General features: G+C 35.1%; 1 protein-coding gene across 2 annotated transcripts in view; it reads left to right on the forward strand.

The window, feature by feature from the left end:
- Positions 1–14,622, forward strand: part of LOC137400912 (WW domain-containing adapter protein with coiled-coil-like) — a 29,354-nt gene that overhangs the window by 11,130 nt on the left and 3,602 nt on the right. The window contains exons 6-12 of one of the 2 annotated variants that reach the window (XM_068087254.1): positions 54–100; positions 3,152–3,535; positions 8,933–9,115; positions 10,074–10,148; positions 10,252–10,369; positions 10,577–10,760; positions 14,342–14,469. In XM_068087254.1, coding sequence (XP_067943355.1) covers positions 54–100; positions 3,152–3,535; positions 8,933–9,115; positions 10,074–10,148; positions 10,252–10,369; positions 10,577–10,760; positions 14,342–14,469 — 1,119 coding nt within the window. The remainder of the gene's footprint in view (positions 1–53; positions 101–3,151; positions 3,536–8,932; positions 9,116–10,073; positions 10,149–10,251; positions 10,370–10,576; positions 10,761–14,341; positions 14,470–14,622) is intronic. The other variant, XM_068087262.1, reaches the window with a different exon arrangement.

Below are 14,622 nucleotides of genomic sequence, written 5' to 3' on the forward strand. Positions count from 1 at the left end.
CTGCAGCTGCCAATGCGTTTATGCTATCCATAAGCCTAGTCTTAATATTGTAGAGCTAGACAAGGAAGACCGAAGCCTTTACCAAAAGTAACCAGTAAAGGTTGGTCCTAACTTGAGACAGATGTATCAGGTTATGTCTATCAGTTGACTTGATGAGCTTGCTGAGATTGTTTTATTTACCATTTTTAACTTTTGATTATTAGTGAAGACTGCAACATTTTAATCATCAAATATTTTGGTGTTCGCCCTTGTAATACTATTTTCCTTCAAGCTTTACTTGTCCTTTTAACAGGAGCTTTATTTTTTTGAAAGATTAGGAGTTTTTTTTACTTTGGCATTGAAAGTTTCCATTGCAGTCAGTTTTGCAAGTTATATTAATATTGTGAAGATGTCATATACCGTAAAATCTCTAATTGAATCCTATGGCGCTCTATTTTTCAACCTTTTTATAGTGGCGGTCAATTGGAGGCGGCGTTCAAATAGAGGCTGGCTGTCTATTTTTCAAATGGCTTGTCAGAATTTTTGGAAGATAAATATAGCCCTATTACGGGTGAAGCAAATGTCGCCTATATTTTGCCCTCTTTTCCGGTGGACCGATACTAAACATTTTAAATGCAATAAATCTGCTAACTTACCTCTAACTTGTCAAAGTTCTTTTGATGAATGTGCATCGAGAAACTGAGAAATATTTCTACCAGTTAATATCTATTGCTTGCAATTGATCTGCGCTGATATTATAGCATCTGTCCTTCTTTGCAATTTTCAAATTTTATTTCATTCTAAATTTGAAAACATATTTTTATTTTATATCTCTGTTTAACATTCTGGAATAAAAACTCATTGCACTCACTGATACGTTTGCTACAGTTCGCAGCCAAAACTAGCTTTTTATGTGCAATAGAAGTGGAGTTATGTGCATCGATCCATTGTAAGCCGTGTTAACTCATTCGCACCCGACGAATTTCTAGGCGATCAGCCCCAGATACCGCTAATTTTTCAGAAAGTTGTGGTAATTCAAATTACTACTACAGGAGACAGACTTGAGATAATTTATTCAATCAAACTTCAAAAGAACCAACCAAGTCTCCTCTTTTAAAATATAGTACATTCATATAGACACCTTGTATCCCTTTTATGTAGATCCGTGCCTCAAAGAAGGTAGTTTCAGGACATTTCCAATTTTGAAAAAATTGTCATTTGCTGAAACAAAGTTAGATTTGCACCATAAAAATTACAAAATATACAAAGTTTGACTGAAATTACTCATTTATTACAGACAATACATATTTATGATTATTATTTATACATATGCAGTTAGTGATGAACATGAAAATCATGAAACTCTAACTTCGAACTTTTCCTCACAAGCATCATCCTTCAAACAAAATCATAGCAAATCTATATGCAAATATAACTCAAATAAAACATTATGAAAAAGTTTCAAATAATAAAAATATGTTCAATAACTCTGTTTTTGACTTTTCAGACTTCATAGACAGCTCTAAGAATCAATATGATCCTATCGAAACTGAAAGATAACGTTAGTCCGACTACGGCTGGCAGCGTGAAGAGTGCATTTTTATTCGAGCATAACGATACAAATTGGCAAAATTAAAAGTTAATAAAAACTTTGAAACACTAAAAATAATGTTTTGATTTGATTTATGCAGTCTTTGAATGTCTTACCACTTATGAATCTGCATATTTACTTCTGGAGTTGAAAAAAATTATCACGAACGATAAAATTTCAAGTCGGCATGACAATTTCCGGTTTTGATAGAAACTGAGATGGGTGTACTAATTTGGTTATAACTTTCGCCGGAGACATCATAGAGGCATATTTTAAAGTTTGTCTGATTGGCCAGAAATTTTTCTTTCTAACTAATCAAAAATATTCTTTTATAATTTAAAAATAATGATGCAAGGATTTGGTAAATTTCAGACGCGAGTTAACTCGCGTTGGGTGCATAGCTACGTTATAAATATGCGAGTTAACTCGCGTTGGGTGCGAATGAGTTAAGATGCTAGGATGCTATAAAGCTGCATATTTATAAGTTATACAACAATAAACTATCAAATGATACAAATACATATATTCATAAGCAAGTGACATAAACGAATCATGCTTCTATTACATGTAGAAATAAAAATTTACATTTTTAAAACAAAAATATTTCCATCGTTTGCTCGGATAGCTGCGTTCTGATTGTTGCCTTCGATGGAACGAACATCCTCTAGTTTTGCAATACCTTCCACATTATCTTCTGGCCTCAACTCTTCTTCTGCATTGCTGAACCAGTCGATATTCGTGTCCAAACAGTTTTTTTTGCCGAGCGAAACTTTCACGCGCTGCATTTAGCACTGATGAAAAGCGTAAAAGTCTGCTTGCTAAACTTTTGCTTGCGTAACCTTTGGTTCAAAACTTGTTAACCGGTTTTTAAATGCATGTCCTTCGAAGTATTAGGACCGCGTTAAACAAGGAACCACTATTAGCCTGAGACAGTAATTATTTCTATAGCTTTGCTTTGAATGTTCATCTACCATCATAAATTTAAGCTGTTTTTAATAAATGTAGGCTACTTTGAAGTAGAAAGACTGCGTTAAACAGAGAGCTACTACTAGTCTGAGACCGTTATTGCTTATTGCTAAGGTGTTGCTTTCAAATTTTTAACGAAAGAACGAAAATCTTTGGAATTGGACAGCGAGAAAATTAACTGATATTGATATAAAGGATTTAATATTATTAATACGATTTTGTGGATACTTTTCTACTAATCTTTTGATATTATAGGTTCATAAAGATCAAATAATTTCAAAGTGGCGTCAAATGGAGGTGGCATTCAAATAGAGATAGCGTTCAATCAGAGGTTTTACGGTAGTTGACAGTCATTGGACTGCGTCAAAGTAGTGAATATGGAATTTTATTAAGGCTAGCCAACGGGTGCAATTTTTTGCAAATAGATGTACAACAAACTTGCATTTTTTGCCCATAGGGAGTGCTAGAAAACCCCAAAAGTAATCGTTGAATTTGTCATCTTGATATAGAACTTTTCAAAACCAGTCTCTTGTGTCTGGCTGCAACATATTCAGTGGCTGCAATGTTTCTTCTTTGGTGATTTTTTGTTTTTTTGCAATATCGTTTCGTTATTAGGTGGAGAGGAGGTACAACGTAATGGAATTGCTACATACGATGAGCACACAGACTCTCCTTCTAGGCCAAGAAGTGACAAAAACTCTGACTCCAAACATAGTACTGTCACTGATAACAGGTCTAAAATGAATGACTTGAAACCTAACACTTACCAGAAGAGCACCAGTAGTTCAAACTCTGATGTGACGTTAAACGAACAAACGGCGGGTGGCCGCGAAGTTAATAACTATAAAACATTGCGGCGAAGTCACGACCGATCCTCTTCTGTCACGTCCACTCCTTCATCTTCCATTATGGACACTAGCGCTGCTAGTCCTAATAACAGCTTGCAGGTGAACCAGCCTGCTGCCGGGGATAGAGTAGCTCTATACAATGGCAATAATGGTAAGTTGGTTCTACTAGCCTGTTCTAAAAATAGCTCCTTAGTTTTATTATAGAGCGCGCTTGTCGTTTATAGGATAGTTTTATGTCAATTCAGTTCTCACTCATTTTTCTTTCGCGGAAAATATGTGATCACGGAATCATTGGCCCATTGTTAGATATTCTATGTGATCACGAAATCATTGGCCCATTGTCAGATATTCTATGTGATCACGGAATCATTGGCCCATTGTCAGATATTCTTTGTGATCACGGAATCATTGGCCCATTCTCAGATATTCTTTGTGATCACAGAATCATTGGTTCATTGTCAGATATTCTTTGTGATCACGGAATCATTGGCCCATTCTCAGATATTCTTTGTGATCACAGAATCATTGGCCCATTGTCAGATATTCTTTGTGATCACGGAATCATTGGCCCATTGTCAGATATTCTAAGTGATCATGGAATCATTAGCTCATTGTCAGATATTCTTTGTGATCACGGAATCATTGGCCCATTGTCAGATATTCTATGTGTTCACGGAATCATTGGCCCATTGTCAGATATTCTATGTGATCACGGAATCATTGGCCCATTGTCAGATATTCTTTGAAAAAGCCTCATTAAGCTTCAGTCATAAAGCTGATTAGCTCATGACGATTTTATTATGAAATATATGATGTTTGCAAACCGAATCAATGCAATAAGGCATATTTTTTGAGTTGTTACTTATTATGCCTGTAAAGTACCGATTTGTTGCGTTCGGGGTGATACCTTCATTTTTATATAATTATATCTATACTGATTCATTCAAATCTCGATTTACATTCACCTCCGCAGACAAATTCTTTGTTATACGATGTAAAATTTGAGAAAATATTGGTCTTGACCTGCAAAGTAATTTCTAACATTTAGCATCTGAATAATATAGAAACTATTAGTTTCATAAGTAAAGGTATAAAAGCTAATAGAAGTTAAAAATAAAATGTAAAAGTAATAAAAATACCGCATGTACTTACATGTATGTATAAGTCAAGGTTCTGGGGGATGACTTTAAAGTTAAATTTTGGTGGTTGGCTTATCCATGAGTAATGTTTATGGGCAGTTGCTGCCGAGTCGAATAGAATGTGACTATGAGAAGAAAACTGCATTATTGTACAATCGATATACACATCGCCGTATGAAGCCTTAACGAACACTCATAATACTGGTGCTTCATTGTATAAATGTTAAAGTGACTACACAATTTTTGGTATCAAATATCAGTGAAAATATGGTATATAAAACCAGTAAACAAGATTATGATGGCCCTTTCAATCGTAACACTGCAGCCGCCATTGTTGTGCAGTATTGCCATCCTTCGGTTTTAAATTTAACAAATGATATACATGTATTTGAATAAACGGTAAGTGAAACTTTTTAACTATAAATTCCAAATAGACGTTGCTTATAAATACCGTAAAAACCTCTAATTGAACGCCATGGCGCTCTCAAAGATCTCTTAATAAATATTCATTGAGAGGCTGAGAAATATATCTGCCAATTGATATCTATTGCTTGCAATTAACCTGCGATGACATCTAGCCTGTGTCCTGCTTTGCAAGTTGTTGGAGCTTTCAATTTATACGTCATGCTTAATTTAAAGACATTTTAATTTTATATCTATATTTAACATTGTTACATGAAGCTAATTGGACTCATTGACATGTTTGTTGCATTTTGCAGCCAAAACTAGCTTTTTATGTGCAATAGAAAAGGAGTTATGAGCATCAATCCATTGTAAGATCACATTACCGCAATGATATCCAATAATATGCTATACATTTGCAAATTTATAAGTTATATAACAATAATCTACAAAATTCTACAAATATAGATTCATGGACCAGTAACATAAATGAACCATACTTTTAATACGTGCAGAAACAAAAATTAATGTTTTTGAAACAAAAATGTTTGCGTCGTTTGCTCGGCCAGTTGCATTCTGATTGTTGTCTTCGATGGAACGAACGTCTTTTGGTTGTTCAATACTTTCCACAATGTCATCTGACCTCAACTCTTCTTTTGCACTGCTGAACTAGTCGGTATTATTGTTGAAATAATTTTTTTAGCAGAGCAAAACTTTTACACCCAACATTTTGCACAAATGCCACGCGTAAAAGTTTTGCTCGCTAAGCACAATTTTTAGCCTAAAGCTAGTCATTAATATACCATCGTACATGTAAACCTTTTTATATACCTCGAAGTATCAAGACTGCGTTAAACAAAGAACTACTATTAGCCTAATACAGTTATTAATTATTACTATAGTGTTACTTTCGAAGTCTTAACGAAAAAATGAAGAGCCTTGAAGTTGGACACGGGAAATTAATTGTTATTGATGTAAAGGATTCATTATTAATACGATTTTGTGGACACTTTTCGACTGATCACTTTGTATTATGGGTTCGTAAAGATCAAAGAATGTAGAATTGGCGGTCAAATGGAGGTGGCATTTAATTAAAAGGTGGCACTGTATTTTTCAATCCTTCTCCCATAGTGGCGGTCAAATAGAGGTGGCGTTTAATTAGAGGTTTTACGGTACTTGTTGTTTGTTTACTAGCCATGGCATAGCAAACAGGTGATTGAGAACAGGCAACGCTTAACTCGTGTTTTGGCGTGCAGTCATTGCACAAATAATACCGTAAGGGAGTCAACCCAAACCTTGTTTAGAACATGTTGAAGAATTCAATTTATCGTATCGAATAAAAAAACAACATTTTTAAAGTAGTTTTTATTTCGGATAGCAAAATCGATTCAGATTTGATATAATTATTCCAGAATATTCTGGAATAGTGGGGTTGACTTATACATGATTAGTACCGATTATAATGCAATATTTGTCTGAAAAAATACCTCTCGACTTGTACATGAGATCGATATTGGTTTAATTTATACTACATCTATTTTTGTGGTATAAATTAAAAGTGGTTGTTTTAATTTATATTACAAAAATGGTTACAAAGTGGTAGCGATGCTACATTTGTAACCCAATAAGGGCTACAAATGTGGTATCTATTGTAGAATATTACATTATAAATATATACATGTAGTATAATATATATTTATAATATGTAGACAGAGGCTTTTATACTATATATTTATAATATAATATTCTACAATAAATGCCACTGTTGTACCCCTCATTGGTCGTTTACTCAATTTTTTTCCGAGTTCGTTCTGGATAAGTTTTGCAAAAATCTCTCTTCAGATAGCTTCAAACTTGTCCGAGACAACTAACTAGGTGTTAAATCTGATGACGAACTGTAATTATTGTGTGTCACACTAGAGAACTTGTAAGGGGTCTTCTGAATGGAAAATCTCTTTGACTTATAAGTATATTCAGACACAATCACTGCCACTAAAAAGTTGATTTTAAGATTTTTGTATTAAATTTTAAGGTCTTTTTGCGTAAAAAAATAGTTAGTCAAAGTCTATATATGATTTCCTTCACATACCATAAATTCCGGCGCGTATCTGTCGAAATATGTATATGGCGTATATGTTGAAACCAATTTTCAAGCTTGAAAATCCATCCTCAACTTGTACGGCGATCACATTTTTCATGACACGAATTCTAGTAAAATTCAACTTCAAATTCAGCAAATCACAATTACATAATATGACAAGGATTTATTTATAAAATAGTAAAATACCAGTAATCCTATTCAACATGAGATGTATTAAACACAAAGTCCCTTTCTTCACCATCCAAATTGTCATCGCTAGAATTATCTTCTTGAATGAAGTTTTTCTTGTAGTATTTGCCTACAAGCCAACACTTCGATAATCCATTTGACACATCCGCTATCATCTAGCCATCCTTTTTCTTGTACATAAGTCACGATTCTGGACATAAATTTGTCTTGCGGCATGGCTTTTCTGTTGAAAACATACTTATTATCAAAGGTGGCAGTTTTTTTTCTATTGGCGAGGCAGGCCAATATTATGAAGTATTGCTTTGCGTGGCTTGTGGTCTTTACTAAAACTTTCACCTCTCATTCTTTTTGTTAATTGTTGTACAGACTGTTGTACAGATTGCCGACAGCACAAAAACATGGTCATTTTTGCTGATGGCATTTTTGAATGCCATTTCCTCAGCTATGCATCCGCCCGCCTCTGATGCCCACTGAAATATTCTGATCAAACGATTTGAGCCAGAGAAGGGAGTCGACTTATACGACCGGGTACATGTGAATAACAAGATTTTTAAACCAAACTTTAGACCTCGACTTATATGCCGGGTCGGCTTGTACGTCGAAGTTTACGGTATGACTTTTCCAAAGACTGCTGTAAAACTTGCAAATAACTGTTCTACACGCTAAGTACTTTCCATTTCAACACATGACATGCAAAGCTTCTTGAAACATTGCAGTATTGTATATAAAAATTAAGATGCGAAGCATAAAAGTTTAAAATTTTTTAAATAAAACTGAGATAATCAAAGAAATATATAAGCTTAAGTTATTTCAAGTTTTACCTTGTCTATGTTAGAGGTCATTATGCTATGAACCTCTTTCACCCTCTCTTGTCTATGTTAGAGGTCATTACGCTATGAACCTCTTTCACCCTCTCTTGTCTATGTTAGAGGTCATTACGCTATGAACCTCTTTCACCCTCTCTTGTCTATGTTAGAGGTCATTACGCTATGAACCTCTTTCACCCTCTCTTGTCTATGTTAGAGGTCATTACGCTATGAACCTCTTTCACCCTCTCTTGTCTATGTTAGAGGTCATTACGCTATGAACCTCTTTCACCCTCTCTTGTCTATGTTAGAGGTCATTACGCTATGAACCTCTTTCACCCTCTCTTGTCTATGTTAGAGGTCATTACGCTATGAACCTCTTTCACCCTCTCTTGTCTATGTTAGAGGTCATTACGCTATGAACCTCTTTCACCCTCTCTTGTCTATGTTAGAGGTCATTACGCTATGAACCTCTTTCACCCTCTCTTGTCTATGTTAGAGGTCATTACGCTATGAACCTCTTTCACCCTCTCTTGTCTATGTTAGAGGTCATTACGCTATGAACCTCTTTCACCCTCTCTTATTTCAAGCCCATACATCACGTATCTCTAAACTAATGTAGCATTGAAACTTCTTTTTAACAATAGTTTATTAATGTATTTTTACCTTCTACTTCTCATGGGGTTGTTTGATCCCACATCGCCAGTGTTTTAAAACGCTAAGTAAGTTCTGAAAATTATTATGTTATCCGTATTATCGCACGGATGATGTACCAATTTTTTGTGTGTAAATATAGACATACAATTGCTTTTGTCTGAATGAGGCTGCTAAGGCTGGTACATTTGTTTCATCTTCTATACATACAAACCTTGATGTATGGGGCTATATGAGTTATGAGTAACTACTGCTAGCTGCAGATGGCAGCGGTGATGACATGGACATCTCACCAGATATCTCACCTAAGCAATCATCTGATGTCCACAATGGTGATGAGAAGAGTTTGAAAACTGGGAATGCTGCCAAAGCGAATGACCGGAGCAAGTCAACTACTCAGCAGACTCCCAACCCTGACCAGAGTATGATTTGGGGAAAGGGTGAGTTTAGTAGTTGTCGGACTGTGTATCTATACATACATGTATACGAGGCCAACTCTTTAAGTACTGTGTATCTATACATACATGTATACGAGGCCAACTCTTTAAGTACTGTGTATCTATACATATACGAGTCCATCTCTTTAAGGACTGCGTATCTATACATATACGAGGCCATCTCTTTGAACCCTTTTTACTTATTGCTGTGACATGCATTTCATTTATCTGATGTTTACTAGAATTTTGAAGCAAATTGCTAAATTATGTTGCATTTCAAATATAAAACAACGATATATATAAAAATGTATGTATAAGTTATAAATATATGTTAATTTAAGGCTTGCATAGCAGTATTTACTCCAACATATTATGGTTTGGACATGCAAAGCAATTATCAAAATGGATTGCTCTCATATATTGAGGTTTGTCTTTAATCTTGTTGCCATCTTCGTATAGCAACCTGCTGCTGAGGTAATTCTAGAGATGTCTTCAAGACCAAATACAATCCGTAACACTTGTTTATTTTGCTGTACAGATAAATCAGTCTTTCCAGATTACTAATTGCATCTATCTCACTGATATGTTTTATGATACTTACCACCTCACTGGCATTCTAAACTATACCACCTATATTAATAGACCGCTATATGTATTCTACTGACATGCAGCTAGTCTATCCGCTATATGATTATGTTCTTGTAGACTTAAGAAATTGCAACACAAAATTTGGTACACCTTGTTTAGCTGTGTTTTTGGTTGAATTGTTTTATTGTAAATCATCTATACATTGTAATTTGCAAAATTTCATCTGTAATTCATTAACGCATATTACATTTAAAAGGCACCTTACAAATTGCCTCATCTTGTCCTGGAATTGTCTACTCGTTGTGCGAGTTTATTTTCTGCAGATTTTCTCTTACATTGGCGCCTGCATGTTCACTCGAAGTCTTTATTGTAGCTCTTCAAACTCTCCAGACACTGCAAGAGGTTTTGGAAAGAAGCAGAGGTGCACCTCCACAAGTTGGCTGCCATGGTAAGGCCTACTAGTGATTGTCCTTGGTTCAGTCTCACAGCCTTCACTATAACCACAACTGCAGTGCTAATGCCTGGCATTAAATATGTTCATCTTTTCACAGCCGTCCGTACTGCCGCTGACTCTCCCAGATCTGCTACATCACAATCGTCTCCTAGACTAAATTCACTCCCTGCTCAACAAACTTCATCTTCTATTGAAATTACAGACTCATCACAGAGGTAGGTCAAGATAGTAGTTTATGTATTTCCTTCCATCTTTCTTCGTCTATGTTCATTTAAATGTTCAATAAAAGGACTGTTATTCGAGTATTTCCGAGTGGTTTAGCAAATAGAATTTAGCATTTTCTTGCCTTAGAGCTTAATGCTCGAGTTGCCAAAAGCCGATAAGTTATTCAAAAAACCACAAACTTCCGATTTTACTTGTAGTGGACAAGGAGAGAAAAGTCCAGCTGCATCAGAAGCAAGTTTAGGACAGCACTCAGCGCTGTCATCTGCAGCTGAGTCTTCCTCTGGGGTCAGTGTAGCGTTGCCTCAATCTCTTGTCAACTTCTATGATGCAGCTCTTGTCAGTCACATCTCTAATTGGCCAGCTGAGCAAATTGAGATGCGGGTAGGTATTTCACAAGAAGTTGCTTTTACAGCCACTTCTAATCTGTAGCTTACGGTATAGTGAAACTTTTGTTATAAAGCAGATACATGTACAACAATACCTATTTGCGTTGTAGTACGGTCATACCTCAACATGTGAGTGCCCCGACATACGAAACAATCAAGATACAAACAGCATTTTGAGCAAGTTTTTTTTTATAGATAAGAGTAATCTTTGAGATACGAGCATATGAGTTGGTGCTTGATGACCACTATATGGCCAAGTAATGTGAGAGGCCGCTTTTGAGAACAGAATCGCTTGGTCTTTCTCCTCGAACTAGTTTGAAAAAAATTTGGCCAAAGGTTATAGTGAATATGAGTCAAAAAGCGCCAAACCGTAAACGAATAATAAAAAAATGAAGATGATAAAATTAAAGTAATTTTAGTAAAAGATTAAAACCTAATTTTAAGTGTGTGTTTAGTAAGCTAAATTCATTCAAATTAAATTCAAAGCTTCTATTACGCAGCATCACAAAATTTTAGTGTAACAAACACATTGCTGTCAAGTCTCTCGGGCCGACATTAGCCACTACGTCTGTCTCGAAGGTAAATACTCACAGTAATGTACATAGTAATGTTACATTTGTAAGAATTAAGTTGAGTCTTTACTGTCACTATAGACGAATTGACTTGATTCTCTATTTTTAATAAGCAAAACAACTTTGGTTAAAATGGCCCTATATTTCCTTCTATAATTACTGCATTGGCAGAAAATCCATTACGGAGAGTGATGTGCCTGATGTCCTACGTAACACTCTGTTAGTTGACGCGCGCCAAAGCGAAGATGTCAGTGCAATCCCATATTGCTATCCGTTTTTTTAGCACACGTTTTTTTAAAAACGTAGATATCACTACGTATATTTTATTGGTGACTATTATGTACTACGCGCTAGCTTTATGGTTTGTCTACGCCATGACAATAAGCTTATTTCCAAGCCTTATAGCTGCTCATAAATATCGTTCGTTCATTCTACCGACAAGCCTTTATAACGACTCGTCTTCATACCTACTACATAGACAAAAACAACGATCACGGATCGCAGTTTTATCAGATCCACCCAAAACTTTGCCGCGATAAATTGAGGAAGTTAGTTTATGATTGTGCCAAAAATGAACCAGTTGCATAGTTTTTCCTTTACTCATGAAACACAGCATAAAATCGTGGTTTCAATTTTTTTTAATTTTAGGATGAATGAAAGAAACATTGTAAACAGTGACCTAAATGTATTTCCGCTAGTAAAATGGTTTGACACTGGACCAATCGGACCAATTATATTTTTGGCTACTATATTTTTGTATTAGATCATGTTTTGAGCGTGCCTTTTGGTCAAACTGCAAAACGGTAGTGTTTTTCTTTTGCAGCCAGTTTACCTAAACTGCGGAATATTAAACATTCCTTGATGTTATTTAAATTGACGTTATATGACAGAAACTCTGTTTTTACAGCGAAGATATCCAGTGTATGCCAGCAAAAAAATGGTGGGCATGACTTGATTTTACCCGAAAAAGTGGTGAAATCCTTAGTGAAATAGGTGATAGTTGCTATACAAACAGTCAATACACTGAGCTAATGCGTATAGCTAAATTAGAAATTTTTGGGTGTTGTTATTTTTATATATAGATAAAGTATCTTTTTTCTAGAATTGAAAGAGAATTGATGTCGCTTATTTGGGAGAATTGAATCGAGTCATTGCAGTTAGGATATCTAAAGAATTGAGAATTGAATTGTGATATTTTTGCAATGAATTGTGAATTGAATCGATTCTTATACGGCATATGATGCAAAAGAATTGGGAATTGAATTGTTAATTTTTGGGTGATGATTGAATTGAATCAAGCCATTTTTCAAAATCTTACAGACATCACTGATAACAATATACATTGTTGCTATGTATCAAATTGTGATCACATACATTTGCATGAAATATTTAAAGATTGTTTACAACCAACAATTATCTTCATTACTCTTTAGGCAGCATTATAATATACCTTTTGCTACTGAGCTATTATTTTTTCTGTAGCAATACGCAATCATAATTTCAACCTACCACAACAAAAAAATGCAAGTCCAGTTATTAATTACGTCAGCGAAACATACATGAGCCCATCTACATCTAGCTAGCCATTTACCATTATGTCTACAGTTATTATATTTTATTATTTATGGGTTAATTTAATCCTTTCAATTAGTGTCTTTCGGCAGATTGACATGAGTGACATCTTCATATATGTAAAGAGCACAACTTTGTGTAACGCGTTTAACATGGCATATTCTCCCAGTGGTAGCAAAACTGTCCTTTATTGCTATATGAAAATGACTATTATCAATGAAAAACATACAAGTCCAGCTTCAAACAAAATATTATATTCATGACAATAGCGTAGTGGCTGTTTTTTATTGTGAAAACACCAAACCTGATGAGTTGGCAAATCTCACGCTATACGTTGAGCAGTTCGTCTGTACCTTTATGGTATCTGACTTGGTATCTCGCCTTAAAACATGTGGAAGTATTTTTTGTTGCATGCCCCATCTCCACGATTACAGGATAACTACAGGGGACCCTCGCCATATGATTTTAATTCGTTCCAGCGTTTGCATCATTTAGCGATAAGGTCTTATAGAGGGGTATTATAGAAACCCATAGTAATTATCTAATGCAAACACCCCTTGGTAAAAAACATTAAAATAATTATATCCGTACTGCACATGGTAACACATTAGTAACAAAATGATATGTTAACCTTGGTAGCTAATGTTACCTACATTAACTTTAGTGTATTTAGTGGTTATAATCTCCAACCAAAGATTACAATGGACTATGTACAGTATGTATGGTAGGTAGTTCTTACCTTTGAGACAAGCGTATAACATAAGCGTTCAATTTAACCTAAATGAATTTGGCTTACTAAACACATAATTAAAGCTAAGTCTTAGTATTAATTTTACTAAACTTCAATTTTTTATCGTCAAAAATTTTATCATCTATCCATTTCTGGTTTCGTTTTCGCTATAATTTATAATGAATAATGCTGAATTGAGGCCGAGCGAGCCTCGTATCTCTTTCAAACGTTGTGAGAGCGATATCGGTGAACAACATAGCGGCATCATTATTATTTCGACATATTCAGCACACCAACTGCCAAATTTTAATTTTGAGAGAATTTGTTGTTGTCATATAGGGAAAAAATGTCGTATGATGAAAATGAAAAAACATCGTGCGTGACATTGTAAGGCGAAAAAATCATATTACAGCGACATCGTAACTATTATATATGGCGCACTGTACTATTGAACCATCTATCATTTATATAAAGTTTTATAAACCAAACCATGTCATTTAGACATTTGAACTGAGACAATTTATGTTTCAGAAAAGTCAAATTTGATGTATTCTTATAAACATTAGCTTTTTAAAATACTTGTAAATCTTGTTCGAAACAAGCCACAATATGACCGCCGCTGTTTGCATGTTACAGTCATGCTCATGAAAACATTTGAAATAATTAGACGTACATTGTATTTGATTGAATCATGCACTGCAGGCCCACTTGGCATACAGAGATGGACTGGTCATCTGTGGACACCACTGTGGGCAAGTTAGCACTGAACTGAAGAGGGACCGGTCTCATGTACGAATTGCAGAAGTACAGTCTACACTCATAGAACATAGGTATGGCTGTTTTACTTATTCGACTAGGATTTGAAGACAAAAATGCCCAAATCCAAGCAGCTGTCACAAGCTGTCTACACCTATCTATTGTAGTGACAATTTTAGTCTACGTTAGTTAGACGTTACGTTTGAAAGCTGGTTCAGTCTGTTTTA

This window comes from Watersipora subatra, chromosome 1 (genome assembly GCF_963576615.1).
Source record: "Watersipora subatra chromosome 1, tzWatSuba1.1, whole genome shotgun sequence".
NCBI classification, from domain to species: Eukaryota; Metazoa; Bryozoa; class Gymnolaemata; order Cheilostomatida; family Watersiporidae; genus Watersipora; species Watersipora subatra.